We start from the raw sequence: 15,806 nt of genomic DNA, 5'->3' as shown, positions 1-15,806 counted from the left end.
AAGCTTCATATAAATGCACTTTACTTTATACCATCAAAAATTTAATTTTATGCAAGGTTAGAGTGATAGTCAGTATTTCTCATAGGACTATATTGTTTTACATTAAACTCTAAATATAAGCAAGCAATTGAACAAAGCATAAGAGTTCTGTGCCTTTGCATGCTATGTACAAAAAGTTGATTTAAAAGTCCATGTCCTTGAGCCTAATACAGCACCCTAGATGGTGATCTACTGCTAATGCAGACCACTTGGAAAAGACAAATTGTTTTGGATAGGCCATTTTATCTACACTTGTAATTGCCCCTTCATTAAAGGTTAAGGACTGTCATTTGTACAGAGAGGGGGAGGAATTCTCAGTAGGAAACCCTGAATGGGACTTATTTGACTACAAATAAGAAGTTCTCTGAGATGCTCTCTTTATTACTATGCATTATCATGCTTAAGCATTTGTGTCATGTATTCACTAGTCACATTGCTGTGCCTCAGTTTACTCAGATGTAAAGGGAGATCAATGCCTAAATAGTATAAGCACAGTATAGTGGTTTGTTTGTTTTTAAAGGACTTTGGTATTTGGCTTGCTGTGCATTGTGTGACTTGCCTCACTGCTTTAGTCATTTGGAACCATCTGCCTGCACACACACTTAGTTTCCACTTTATCTTCATGACATATCTGAGTCTGGAATCTGCTATCCCCAGTATTGTGCAGCTGGCATGTATGTTCCTAGACCATGAGTGGGTCTCTGTAGCTCTCCAGATATTAATGAATGACAACTGCCATCATCCCTGATCAATGAGCTTGCTGACTGAGGCTCATGGGAACTGAAGTCTAACAATGCTTGGAAAGATCATAGGCTGCCCACCCTACACCCCTCCCCTACAACCATGCACAGGAATGCCCCCTTTTAAATTTGTGAAATGTAGGATGGAATGCCAAACTAATTGTTTCTTTTCTTCCAAATATGTGACCAGAAAATGGACCTCGCCTCCTTGTGGAAGCAGATCAAACAAAAATCTTCTCACAACGGGGTGGCAATGTTACACTGCCATGTAAATTTTATCGTGACCATGGATCATCTGACTCGGGATCCCATAAAATTCGGGTCAAGTGGACCAAACTCACCTCAGATTACCTCAAGGAAGTGGATGTCTATGTTGAAATGGGATATCACAAAAAGAGCTATGGGAATTACCAAGGAAGAGTTTTCCTGAAGAAAAGCACTGAAAACGATGCCTCCCTTGTAATCACAAATATAATGCTGGAGGATTATGGGAAATACAAATGTGAAGTGATTGAAGGTTTAGAAGATGACACAACTGTCGTATCTCTGGACTTAGAAGGCAAGTAGTCCTGGAATTGCTGGTGTTGGTGGTTGTTGTTGTTGTTGTTGTCATCGTCATATTTCTTATCTATCCTTCACCATTAAGGTCCTGGGGCAGGTTAAAAACAACATACAACATAATATAAAATACAATATAAAAATCATATATACATGTGTGTGTGTGTGTGTGTGTGTGTGTGTGTGTGTGTGTGTCTGTCTTCAGCTTATGGTGAAAGCTATACAATGAAGATGACAGACACACCTTTTGGAGACCCTGTTTCACAGCTTACATACATAGAGCTCTTTAGAAAATTTACAACTTTAACTGCTGATAAATCCCCCTACATCCACACCAGTGTGCCAATGTATATCAAGAGCCCTGAACTACCTACTTCAGAAATAATATCTGCAAGGGGAGATATCATGAACTACATCACATGCAGTTTGGTTCTTAGTCAAGGAAGGTTATGTCACCCTCATTAACTGGCTTAGATCTAATGCTGCAAGAGATTTTGTAGGGATGCATTTGAAATATGGCATTATGTACAATTATTCATGCTGCAACAATCCAGGTAATTTTGCAAGTGCCACAAAATTCTTTGTCTTGCAGTTTGCAGGCTAACATGTCTGCCATTCTTATTTTATTTATTTTTTTCTCTTAGAAAATATTAACTTTGAATCTGCTTCCCAATAAATAAATAAATATCCACTAAAAGTTGACATGAAATTAAGGTGACTTATTTTATTTAGCCATGAAATTATCTGTTGTCTTTAAAGAAACAGAAAACACACACACACACACACACACACACTCACAAGGAATTTAAGCAGCTACAAGTTCTCTGTACATGTTAATGTTGTGGCACATTTCATTTTCCGTTCTGTCAACACAAGTTAGTTATAAATCATTTTAGTAATAGTTTTGGATTTGTCTGTGATGAAATCAAGTTTTGGTCTTGGTACATTTTTAAGGGAGTGTCTTTTGATTTGTGTGGTGAACTCAGCAATAACATGAAAGTGGGTTATTTCTCCCACTTTGAATCTGGTCCACCAACTGCAACAAGGTGCGTTCAAGCCATAAACACGTTTAAGTTGCCACAATACTGACATTGAAGAATACATGATTGTGCACAAATGGCTTTTCTATATAATGCTTTTAAAAAATTACTTTTTCAGTCCTGTTCTGGTATCCATTCACATTTATCTCTGTGTTTTACTTTGTGTCCCTTCCAAAAGAGAGTAAGGCTGCAAAGGCCCCAAAAAGGAATGAGATGGAAGTTGGTGGGCTTCTAAGAATTTTAAGCTCTGTTAGTCCCCTGCCATGCCCCCAAACCACAGCATTATTTAGACATGCTTTTGAGCATGCTTAGACCTAACCCTCCCCATTACCTACAATTTCTAAAAGATTTAAAAATCCAAAGCCCATAAATTCCTTCTGCCCTGCTGGTAGAGCCAGGTAGGATATTAAATGAGGCAATCAAACCACATTTCTCCTTAGGCTTGCAGCTGAAGTCACCATATTTGAGATAAAAATGACCATAGGTTTATAAAAAGCATATATATATAGCTGGTTTGATCTAGAAAAAAGGGCCTCATTCAATTATATGGCAATCATACTTTCCTCTCTTCTCTTTACATTCTACAGGAATGTTTAACTTCTTGCCATGGTTATGGAAATTTACACTTGAAAATGCAAAAGAGTCGCTTTAGAACAATTCAGCAAAGCATTATCTTTCTTTTAGAACAATTGAGTTTCTTTCCTACATGACACTTGCACACAGTCTTCAGTTGCCTGATGGAACAAGTGTAACCGCTGATGAAACTGTGAATCAATAAGACAGTTGTCCCTAGATAATGGTCTTATTGGATGATGCTTGGCAGATTGACAAAAACATTTATTTCCAGGAATGTCTCTAAGCTGGACAAAACAGTTAATCATTCATATGTAACTTCACTCAGAAACCATATTTGTCATAACAATGACATCTACTCTCTGTTTCAAGGGGCTTCCTTCTCCTGATGCTAATTTTTCAGTTTGTAAGCTGCTTTATAGATCATGGCTTTGTGAATTCCCCGAATTCCCTGAATTTGTGGATTCCCTGGGATAGCCCTGCAAGTAAAACCATTGTGGTGCCCTCCAAATGGTGTTGGACCACCGTTTCCACCATTCTTGACCAGGCCATGCTAGATGGGGCTGATGCGAGCTGTAGTCCAACAACATATGGTCATCATATCAACGAGGGGGGCGGAATCCTGTAGATACAGCACTAATAAAACTTCAAAGTTTGTTCTGGGATGGGAGAACCTTGGCAGAAGGAGGGATCATATCTTAGAGTTGGGGCACACGCTTATCATTCTGAAGGTCTCTGGTTCAGTCCTTGGCATCTCTAAGAGGATGATATAGCACTAAAGTGACAGAAATCTGCTAGAGACTGTGCAGAGCTGCTAGCAGTCAGGGTAGATGATACTGGACAAATAGTTTTAAGGGGTTTAGGTCACCAGAACAGCACATGCATTTCATACAGAAGGTCATGGAACCAAGCTCTAAAATCCTCAGGTAGGGCTGGGAAAGATGAGCTGCTGCCAATTGGTGGAGAGTGCCCTGGATTGACCAATGATCTGACTCTAAGGCAGTTTCCTCTTTTCCTGACCTTGCTTCCTGAATGCAGCTATGGGAGAGCAATGAATTATGGTGTGAGATTTTTAAAAATCACAGTATTACAGTAACATCAATTGGAAAAATGCTTGTTAGGCAAATATGCATGCCAGGTTAAGATGATTACACTGTGGTGGACTGCAGCAAGCCCTACTGTATCCCATGTTGACTCTGGCTATGAGAAGTCTGACATTTTTGTTTAGACTAGCACCAAAGGAAGCCAATTTCTTTACTCTGGCTGAGGCTAGCCTCTTTTTTTCCATGTGGACTTATGGTACAGGAAATTTAAGTCTCTCTGTAAATACAGACCAGTTATTCTTAAAACTGATAATTGACTACAGTGTTAACTCAGCAACTCCAGCACCCTTTGCAACTGTCACAGTTAAAATCCTAAATCTAAAATTTGTCCTTAGAAAATGGTATCTATCAAAGCATATTGTTTTCCACAACACAGGCTTCTCAAAATGCAGGGATCAATGTTAAGTGGATATCAAACGTCTCTATGTGACTGTTCTTTGCTCCAGAATATCTTCTGCCAGTATTTCTGGAAGAAGTAAATGGATGTCACTGTATGCAGCTGGTAACCTGAGCCTCCAAATGAGAGAAAGATGGAATTACATGACTATGGGAAAAATAGCCTTTTCTGTTGCCTGGGTCTTCCAAGCTGAAGAGAAGTGTTCCTCAGCATTCAGATTTTGGCAGAGCTTTGGATAGGGTGCATTAATATTTATTAGCTAAGTCTTTGGCTTAGTAGACCAATATTCATTCTATAGTGAAAAGCAGATGTTAGATATTGCTCTCCAGTGGTACCTAATAGCACTTCACTGTCAGAGAGACTCAGCTTATTTTTTAAAAAAGCACACATTTAAGAATGCTAGATTATTAGCATCAACACTGTGCTGAACAACTGCAATTAGTGGTTTCTTGTACAATACACTGGATGACCAAAAACATCAAGTGACAACAGCAGTTGGGAAAAGGTTTGCATTTTATAGGTAAATAAGTTATACCCAATATATCTGATTTATCCATTTCTTCCCTTTGAAATACTGCTCTAAATAACCACCTTTTGAGCCTTAGTACCTTAGAGGCTTACTTGAAGAAGACTCAACAATTCAATTGGTCCAAAATACAGTGGCCAGATTACCAGCTGGTGCTGCTGTTAGAACCCATATCACCCCTATTCTAAAAGAACTCCATTTGGTGCCAGGACAAATTTCCAGGCCCAATTCAAGATGCTTACAGTAATGTTTAAAGTCTCAAATTATTTAGGCCCCCCAAAATCTGAAAGATCACCTCCTTCCCTACAAACAATCCTGGGTGTTAAGTTCAGTAGAGGGCCCCTTTTTAGTTCCACCTCCATGGACAGCTGTGAGTCTAAAATTACTCCCAGGCTGTGCACCTGGTCCTTCAGGGGCACAGGTACCCCATTCAGAACCAGGGAGTCCCACACACCTGCCTGCCCCCTGTCCCCCCAAAACAGTACTTCTGTCTTGTCAGGATTCAACCTCAATCTGTTAGTCGCCATCCATCCTACATCCTCCAACCACCTCCAGGCACTCACACAGGACACATTCACCACCTTCATTGGTTCTGATTAAAAAGAGAGGTAGAGCTGGGTATCATCTGCATACTGATGAACACCCAACCCAGCCCCCCTGGTGATCTCTTGCAGTGGCTTCATATATATGTTAAAAAGCATGGGGGAGAGGACGGAACCCTAAGGCACCCCACAAGTGAGAGCCCAGACACTGGATTTATCTTTGTCATCCCATGTTTCAGTAGTTCTCCAAGGATGGTTGGAAAGCTTCAGCTGGCACAGAATGCTGTGACTCTTGTTTTAACAGGACTGAGTGACACCTAACATTTCCCTTCTATTTTTGGTTCAGCTGCCCTGGCTTCCTTTCTGGGTTGTTGCAAGTTTTAATATGTGTTGCTAGGTCTTAAAATGTCTTATTATTGATACATGTTTTTACAGTTTAATTTTTAATTGCATTGTACATAATTTCAGATGCCATATTAAGGGCATAGAATAAGGAATATTGTAAATAAACAAATACACTTTGTAAATACAGAAATAGGCTTTGTTTTAATTTGAGCATCTTCAGAAAAATAGGCAGAATTTTTAAATGTAGACGTTGATTCCAGTACATAGGCTCTGCTTTCAGTTTGAATTAAATTTTCCTTTAAAGAAGGAAGTGGAGGAAGGTATCTTTCACAGAAATGCTGCAGACCTGTTTACTTGGGAAAGATGCCAGTTTGGCATTTAGCCCTGAATATGAACTAACTATGCTTTACAAAAATGTAACTAGAAAATTTTAAACAGTTACTGTGTAAATATGAATGCCTTGTTCCCACTGTACCGTTTAGAATATGGGCACAGAGTTAGTTAGCAATGTATTTTTCCTTTCTAACTCTTTGCACTTTAGTTTATTCTAAATTATTCTCAAGGGGGGGACTTCATGTGTATTTGTTTTAGATTGTTCTCTGCATTCCCACAATGCACTTCTGTGCATTTGACATAAGAACCTGCCCTAATATTGAGACTATAAGAACATTCAAAAAATTCTGGTTCAGGCGGAAAGGTCCATTTAGTTCAGGACCTTGGCAGGAATTCAACATTGCACTGAGGCGATCGTTCCGCCAGCACAAGCATCTTGGCTTGCCAGATGGAACGCTCCTGTCTATTTTCAACCCCTGACCCCTGAGCCAATTTAAGGAGGGGAGTATGGTTTGCAGGGTGTGCATGTGCAGGCGTAGAAGAGTAAGGGAAAGCCCCACTGAGCAAGCAGAAGCCCTTCTGCAGCATTTCCACTGATGGGACTTGCTAGCTGAATCCTGCCCCTTGTATTGAAGAGTGCTTCACTCACCTGTTCAGCTAAGAAACTCCAAAAAGGGCTTCCCCACCAGCATCTGGCGTTGACTTCCCTCAATAAATCTTCATAAAAACAGTTTAAGGTCACTGTGCAGGGGAAAACCCAAGTAATCATTCTTCATCTAACCTACCTTTGATGCTAACCCAGCAGCAGAATGGTCACAGAGCCATAATCTGGGAGCACACATGCACTTGCCTTGGGGCTAAGCCGTTGTTTGGTTTAGTGTGTGATGTGTGAACCAAGACATCCGGTTGCTGTTCAGAGATACAGGTTTCATGTAGCTACAGTATCATAGCTAACAACCACTGATATATTTGCTCCATAGAGATGGTGCTGAAAGGTGCAACATGAAACAATGCTTTATGTGATAACTGCTCATTATGACCCATACCAAAGAACATGTTTGCCCAGTTCTCCATATGTTGTTGTTGTTGTCTAAATGAAGCAGTCCTCTGCCAACTTGATTTCCTTTGCTCTTCTGGATATTCCCTAGGTTTTTCCATTTTGGTATGCTTGCTCTGTGGAGAATAGAACTGATCAATGAGAGTAATGTTTCTAATTGGTGATGGCCCACACTTGAGAATAGCATGTGGGATTGGTGGCATTCCAGCAGGAAAGGGTGTGATTCTGTCTGAGAGAGAAGCCTTCTGTCTGCGGAGACAGGCAGAACTCTCAGACTAAACAGCTCATTCGCTGACAGCCAATATCTCCAGATATAAAACTTAACAGGTTGCTCTTTTGGCATCATATACATGTAACTCTCTCACCACCATAACCCTACACTTCCAGCAAATGTTCCTTGCACCTCTTCTGATGACATTCATGTGTGAATACACACATGTTTAAAATTATAGTTAAACCATTCATTTCACCCACTTCTATTTTATTTTCTCTCTCAGGCATTGTATTCCCTTACTTCCCACGACTGGGTCGTTACAACTTAAACTTCCACGAGGCTCAGCAAGCCTGCCTGGACCAAGATGCAGTTATCGCTTCGTTTGACCAGTTGTACGATGCGTGGAGAGCAGGCCTGGACTGGTGCAATGCTGGCTGGCTCAGCGACGGGTCAGTGCAATATCCCATTACGCATCCCAGGGAGCCTTGCGGTGGGAAAAATACAGTGCCTGGAATCCGGAATTATGGCTTCTCAAATAAAGATCAAAGTAGATACGATGTCTTCTGTTTTACATCCCATTTTAATGGTAAGGAATTTTGACTCCCTTTTCAAAGGGGCCCATTGGTGCTTTAGGGGGAAAGAATGACAAGCTGAAACAATTTATTACTCATTTTGGGAAAGGATCATAGCTCACTGGTAGAACACATGTTTCGCATGCAGAAGGTCACAGGTTCACTCTCTGGCATCTCTGGTTAAAATGATCAGGTAATGTTTGGTGGGAAAGGCCTCTGCTGGAGACCCTGAGGGTCAAGCTCTGTGTTATGGTTAATACACACTGCACAGCTATGCCTGTGATTTTTCTTAAATTAATTACAGCTGTAGGGGGCTCCAGTTGTTATTGGCATTGCAACATGCAGGGAAGGGAGAGTTGGCACAACTGAACTTTTTTTGCTAAGCCTCCTAGCCTATGGGAGGGTGTTTTTGGGGGCGAGGGGACACAGCTGGAGAGAGAAGGAGTAAGCCTTCACTCCCTGCATGCTTCAATCCTGATAACAATCAAATAATCTGTAATTAATTTAAGGAGAACAAGAGGCACAGTCACACACTATGCATTAATTGTAGTGTGTAGTTTTTCATGAGAAACAGTGCCAGTGAGGTTCAACAATACTGGGCTTGGTGGATAAATAGTATGATCTGATACCATTTTATTTTATTTTATTGAAATATTTCCATCCTAATGGGAACCTTCAGCTCAGAATTCAGGGGTGTGGTGTGAATGGGGCAATGAAATTAAAGGGTAGTTGTGTTTTTTGTCCAGTGCTAGAATACAATAATAAATGAACTTGCAAAGTCAACTGAATTGCTCTATATAGCCTGGAAATCACTGGTCTGTTTAGGAGAGGAGGGGAGGACCATCACACAACAGACTTCCCTCTTCAGCAACAACTTGGACTGTCTTGTGTTCCTCAAACATGGGCCTCTCCCATATGTCTTAACTTGTATGCATGTTGGGGAGCAGATGTTTGGCCTGTAGCCTGTGAGCTCAGAGATGCTCACATTCTCCGCTTACGCACGCTCTGGGTATTGACAATTAAATTTATTTGCCCTAAAACATGCAAAGAGCAAATACTTCTCTTGCTTTGAGCAATCCTGAGTTTGCTTTTCCAAAACAAATAGTCTTCAAAACCAGAGTTAAAACATTGTGCAAATGTTTACCTGATCCGGATCCAGCTAAATTGTTCCAGAAGGGGATGGTTAAGTTAATGCAAATAAATCCTGTGCCATGTAAGCAGTTTTATGCAGTTTGTAGAAAAGGGGATAAATAATAAACAAACAACCAGGCATGAAAAAGGGCTAGTCAGCCTTTGAATAATTGCAATGAAAATTCATTTCACTCTGTAAGGTCTGGTTCCTTCATGCCCCTTCTTCATGTGCAGATGTGTGAGCATGCTTGCATTATGTAATAGAACAAACTGCTTCCTTAGCATCTCAATTTAAAAAAACCAACAACTTATGCACAGACATGGAAACAGGAAGACTATTAGAAAGAATATCATTAATTCTATAAACTTCTGCTGCCTTCCATCCGTAAGGCTAAAGGATGGGTGGTCCGGTATAGGAATTAAAGGGGTTGTAGATGGAACTAAATGTGAACACAATCTCTTCCATACCCTAAAAGTGAATTGAAGAAAGGGATTGTGTAGTTTCCCAATCCACACCCAAGAAGGATTTTAAAAAGGCAGAGCATTAATTGAAGGAGAGCTGGGCACGGAACCTTAAAGTCTGGGCTTGTGCCTGGAAATTGCAGCGCAGAAGGAAATCTGGATGAGCCCCATGTCTGTTGCAGCAATATTAACAGAGTCCTGCGTCACTTAAAGACTAACAAATGTATTTATTATGGCACGGTTTTACCAAATGCATGAAGTGAATTGAGATTTCACGCCATGTAATGATAAAGTTAGCCTTAATCCAAGGAAGCTCATGGTATAATAAATAAATGTGTTCATATTTATGGTAATGCAGTTTTTGCTGTGTAATATAGACATTTTGTAACCTTCATGGTTCATAGTTGGATGCCATATTTCATTTTTAAAAAAACTTCAGTACATGGTGCATCACTTAATATCAACACAAGCTTCTGGTTTGTGGCTATAGGTAAATACAACCCCACTGTTTATCAAAAGGCAATGTAATGTCCAGCACTATTAATGAGAGGCATTGTGCAACTGCTCTTACACAAACAACAGTAGTCACTTCAAGATTATATAGTGAGATCTGTTGAAAGCTGGCAAATGAATAAGTAATTTTTCTATAAAAAAAGAACTGTAATTTTAACTTCATTGCTCAACAGTGATTGCTTTAAAGAACTGTAAAGAAAACATATTATAACTTTATCTTGTTCTTGGTATTTTCTCTGCTTCCATTAGGCCGTTTTTACTACCTAATACACCCAACCAAGCTGACCTACGATGAAGCAGTGCATGCCTGCCTCAAAGATGGTGCACAGATTGCTAAAGTAGGCCAAATGTTTGCAGCCTGGAAACTCCTGGGATACGACCGCTGTGATGCCGGCTGGCTGGCTGATGGCAGCGTCCGCTACCCCATCTCCAGGCCAAGGAAACGCTGCAGTCCTACTGAAGCAGCAGTCCGCTTTGTGGGCTTTCCCGATAAAAAGCACAAGCTCTATGGTGTCTACTGCTTTAGGTCATACCAGTGAATGTACCTAGAGCACAACAACATCCGATCCATCATGTGAAGGATTTTGTTTCAACGAACTCATGCAAGTTACCAAAACTGTGATAAATCTTTTTTACTTACTGTAAAGAGTCATTTTCATAAAAAAAAACCCAACCTATTAATTTGTTTTGGTTATTTTTTAAAAAAACTATCATTCAATAGATATTTTAAATTAATATAATTTAAAGGAAGCTCTAGGTAAGGAAGTGCTTGAAGTGTAACTGTTTAAGCTACGTCATTCCAACAAAGCATATTTTTTCATGAATGGGGCATGCAATAGCTTGATGATTGCTAGGACTTAAGTTAAGGAATGTAAGGCTACTCAAAGCAGACACCTTTCCGAGTTTACATATTTGCATCATGTTAAAATAGAATAATGAGATCTGCAGGTCTGAACTACATTAATCTTTCCTTGACTGCCATGTGGTTTTGCGAGCAGTTAAATACAAAGATGTGAACACGAGTTAAAGTGACAGTGCTTTTTGAAGTCTGCAATACGAGAACTGCTTCACTATTTAAAATCCTGCCTTTTATCAAAACCTGCTCAATAATCTCATAACATTCCAACAAGCACAGCTAAATCTTCTGAACGTCATTCCCAGTCTTATTGTGTATGTAGTAGATAATGTGTGTATGAATAATTAAAGGATGGGCCCTACCTTCTTCTTAATGCAAACTAAATATGCCTGAGATGTATTGCATTACCTTTGAGTAGCTTTACAGAGAGGATTTCTTTTTCTTTTCTTTTTTTAACTCTAAAGGCCATTTTGCTAAGCAGCATTTACTCAGGGCAGTTATATATAAATGAACTGCTGGACAGAAAGAAACACAAATGTCTGAAATTTAGCAGCTTGATTCATGTTAGCTTTTAAAATAGTATTGTCTTTATAAATGAAGCATTTAAATATTTAATATTTCTTTCTTAGTTATACATGTGAAAGACAAACATTTGAATGAATCTTGAAACATATTTATCCACTCTATGATTACAAATGGAAAAAAAACCTCTGATCCCAATTATGAAAGGGGAAGATATTTCTGTAATCAGTTCCCCATGTACATTCCAATTTGCGAATGTAGTTTTTCTTTGCATTTCCCCACTCATGGTAATGTCATGCCTATGGTGCTGTCTCTCCACTGAAGTAAAGGAGCAAGGAATCCCCATGCCCACAAATGATCAGGAAGAATATTATCTACTTCACCCAGATAGTTATTTCTGACTCTCCAGCTGATCAGTATTCCGATTATGGGATATTATCCCTTGCTACAGAACCCAGGAAAAGTTACCTATTACATGATATTCCTGAGGGAAAGTATTAAAAGAGCAACAAATGCAACAGGGTGGGCAGACCTGCCTAGAAGACAAAAATTAGTTCGGATGAAACTAATGGGAAAAGTTAGTCACGATTAACTGAAGTCCCATGGCCTTCAATGGAACTTAAAGTACATTCTAAACATGTTCGCTGAAAAGTAAATCCCATTCCAGTTATTCCCAGATAAGCAGATTTAGGATTTCAGCCCAACTAGCTGGACAGTTGACAGTGAATCAATTTTTCAATAGTTACAGCGGCTTCATATTTCTATATCAAGCATGGTTTCTTATTTGCCATGCAAGGTAGCCTTAAAATATATGCCTGTGCTTTGATATACACATCACAGCATTCAAATACTTGTGAGCAGTGTAGTCAACTGATTGTAATCTTTACTGGTTTATTTGAAGGGACCAGATGTACTGATTGTGTCCCACATTGGCCATTCTTTCGATAGGATGTATAGAATGTCAAGTACTAGTTGGTGCCAATATAATCCGCTCAGGGCAATCTTACATGGTTTATAACTAAAATATGAGGAGGAGGAAGAAAATGAAAGGAAAGGGCATGTGCATGCATTGATTAAAACATAGTGCAATTGTCTCAAGATACCTTGTTGTGCAGTTTAATCAACTTGCAGATGTTCTGGTGCTCACTTTAAGACTGCAGAGGATCTGTACCCATGCAGAGTCTTGAACATAGTCTAGAAATAAAACAGAATGATGGGTCACTAATGCATTGGTGACACTCTGTAAGCAAGATCAGATATAATTTGGAACCCCAAAATCTGGGAGAAATGTTTTAAGCAGCCAAAGAATTTACTGAGTGGAAGAGCAGCTGCAATTCATTCATCAATTTGTGTTTAGAAAGTTTGACTTTTGAAGGTTTCTGTAATCTGGCCCAAGATGTTAGGAAGAAGGGGGAGAGGGCAACAATGGGATATATGGAGGAAGAGAAATGAAAAGAAGAGATAATCACTAAAGAAGAAAAGAAAAGAAAGAAACGGAAAATCTGTTCCGTATCCTGCCTAATATGTTTTCCTTTTCAGGAACATGCAGCAAAAATATGAGAAGCTAAGAACTAACGTTTATAGTCTAAAGCAGCCACTACAACTCCCATCAGTCCCAGCTTGCACAGTTGGGATTTGTAGTCTAAAATATATGGAGAGCACCAGGTTGGGAAAGTCTGTTCTAAAGAAAATGGGAGTGAGAAAGTTTTCCACTGGATAAAGGAAAATATATATTTCAGCAGTTGCTACACTGCACTCTGCCTTTTTTAGCACCCTGAGACTGTAATCCTATTTCTACTTAACTGGAAGTAAGACCCATTTAACTAACTGGGATTCACTTTTTGAGTTGATATTATAGGATAGAGCTGTGAGGCACTTTTATTTGTAAAGAATGCAAGGTTAACCTTTGCAAAGTATCAAGTTACTTTCCAAAGCTTCTCTCAGACATAGAATAATAATCCAAGCTATCAGAACCAAACAATGGTTGTATTTTAAAAATGACATTCATCAGTTTACTGTTAAGACAAAGGGCATATACTACTCTTTCCTTGGAACCATGCTTGATCACATTTAAATGCGATTATATTCTGTAGTGTAGCACAACTGATATGCTTTCACAAATATTTCTGTGCAGTTTTTTTAAAATAAATAAATCAGTTTCCTCATGAGCTGAAAGATCTATTAACTAGGTTATGCGGTATGAGTGTATTAGAGTTGTGATATATTATGGTTCCAAACAAACTCATAATACCAAATGCATCTTTGCATGAATTTGAAAATATCTTTTTTTTAAAAAAAAAAGAATTGAAAATGTTAACATGTTTAAAGAATAAGGTGAATGAAATTGCTTAATTTTCTTGAGAGTCAGTATATCTAGAATGGGCTTACAGTGTAATTGCATTGGAGTTTAATTTAAAATCCCTTCTACAAGTTTTACCCTTGATTTTGTGGTGCTGATTTATCTGGTTATGGTCATGGGATTGCACTAGAGAATAATTTTATCCCCATCCTTTTGTTATGGGTTTTTGGACTTGGTTCAATTTGCTCTCAACACTGCTTTCCTTTCTGCCACTTGTTCATATTAGGGTTTGGGGTTTTTCATTTTCTTCTGAAGGTAAGCCATGTGTACTAGTGATTGTGTACGTCAAAACTACACATTGCTTTTGCTTTGTAGCTGATGAAAAAATACAGCTATTTTAAGCTCCTTGATGTCCTTAATTGTCAGTTGAGAAACACATATAGGGGGAAAGAGATCACTCGTACAGCAGTGCATCATTTTTATTTAATAATGAGATTGAGTACACTAAAGCATTAACCAGAAACTGTTTAACTTAAGTTAATGGGTGGGCATTTCTGTGGGCTTTAAAATACTTTAACAAAACAAAAACCCCAAGTCTATCAAATTCTTTAACTAGAAGGAACATCAACACATTTTTTTAAACAATCATTTGCACACACAGTACCTTTGCTCCCATGTACTTGAGGTAATTTCTTTTTTAAAGGCTTAGAGAAAGCAAATGACATTGAATGATATTCTGTGTGTCTCTCCCAAGAGCTGACCACACACATTGATGTGTGCATTCAGGAACAAAATACACCTGCTGGCTTGTACCACTTTAGAATGCCTGTGGGGATTACATGTATGAATAATCTGAATTGCCAGTAACTCCCTGTCCATGGAAAGCTAGAATGTCAAAGATTATCATGTAGACTGATATACTATTACGGTTCTAACATGACGGCTTTTGAGTCTACATATTTCTTACTTACATTCAAACACTGATCCCCTAACTGAATTCTAAAATGATACAATCCCACATTAAAAAACAAAACAACCTAGACTCTTGGGGAATCTGGATTTCTGAGTTCAGCTCTTTTTAAAAAAGCTTCACTCATTTTATTTTTTAGCATAGGTTAACCTGATCTGAACAATTTCTTCCAATATTGAGATAAAACACTTTGAAAAACATGGGCCCTCTGGGTGGAATTCAACATCGCATTATTTCAAGTATTCTATCTGCACAAGCATTGTAGCCTGACAGATGGAATGATCCCCCATTCTCCCATGTGCAACTGGGGATTTCAGTTGGATTCCCCAACCCCACTGATCTAATTTCAGTGTAGAGGCACATAGGAGGAGGAGTGAGAGGGATGTCATGTTATGTAAGTGAAAGCTTTTGCACAGGGATTCCACTGATAGCGTCTGTTTGATGAATCCCACCATCTGAAATTTGAGTCTGGCCAAAATCAGCTGTATGTAGGATCTGATAACCTAACAGCACCTTAGCAGCACCCAAATCCTAAAGGCGACCAAATCCTAAATCCAATATATCAGGACACACTGAAGGTAACTCTAGTGTATGCCCATAACAAGAAGGCATTCCCTCAGGCTATTAACACATCCCTGAACATGGCATGGGTAGAACCATGATTTTGAGGGTGGCATCCAAGCAAACCAGTGCAGCACCAGAGAAATATTAAAATGTGGCAAAGAGACAAGGCAAGAGTAAGCCATTCCAAAATAATTAAGGTCAATTTCATTTGAGCTCAACATTTAGATACAGTTGCAGCAGCTTTCCAGCATTGCACCCAATTCAAATCGGTTTCTGTGCCTACATTATTAAAGACCTGATGCATTCATTTTCTCTCATATATTCTAACTGAAGTAAGAGTAGTTTCGGATCCCAAGTGATGTCATAGTGCTGGTATATAAGGCTGCAGAAAATAACTTCTTACATTGTAAGGAGTTAGGTGGGAAAATAATAAAATGTAAGCTCACAAAG

At 39.1% G+C, this 15,806-nt stretch overlaps 1 protein-coding gene across 3 annotated transcripts in view; it reads left to right on the top strand.

The window, feature by feature from the left end:
• The window catches only part of HAPLN1 (hyaluronan and proteoglycan link protein 1), a 68,043-nt gene extending 53,584 nt beyond the window's left edge, over window positions 1-14,459 (top strand). For all 3 annotated transcript variants that reach the window (XM_053408714.1, XM_053408713.1, XM_053408715.1), the window contains 3 exons: window positions 970-1,338; window positions 7,751-8,053; window positions 10,395-14,459. In XM_053408714.1, the coding sequence (XP_053264689.1) occupies window positions 970-1,338; window positions 7,751-8,053; window positions 10,395-10,684 (962 nt within the window). In that variant the 3' untranslated portion in view covers window positions 10,685-14,459. The remainder of the gene's footprint in view (window positions 1-969; window positions 1,339-7,750; window positions 8,054-10,394) is intronic.
• Window positions 14,460-15,806: the final 1,347 nt, after the last annotated feature.

The sequence above is a fragment of the Podarcis raffonei genome, chromosome 11 (assembly GCF_027172205.1).
Source record: "Podarcis raffonei isolate rPodRaf1 chromosome 11, rPodRaf1.pri, whole genome shotgun sequence".
In the NCBI taxonomy this organism is placed as follows: Eukaryota; Metazoa; Chordata; class Lepidosauria; order Squamata; family Lacertidae; genus Podarcis; species Podarcis raffonei.
This window is presented reverse-complemented; position numbering and strand designations above follow the sequence as displayed.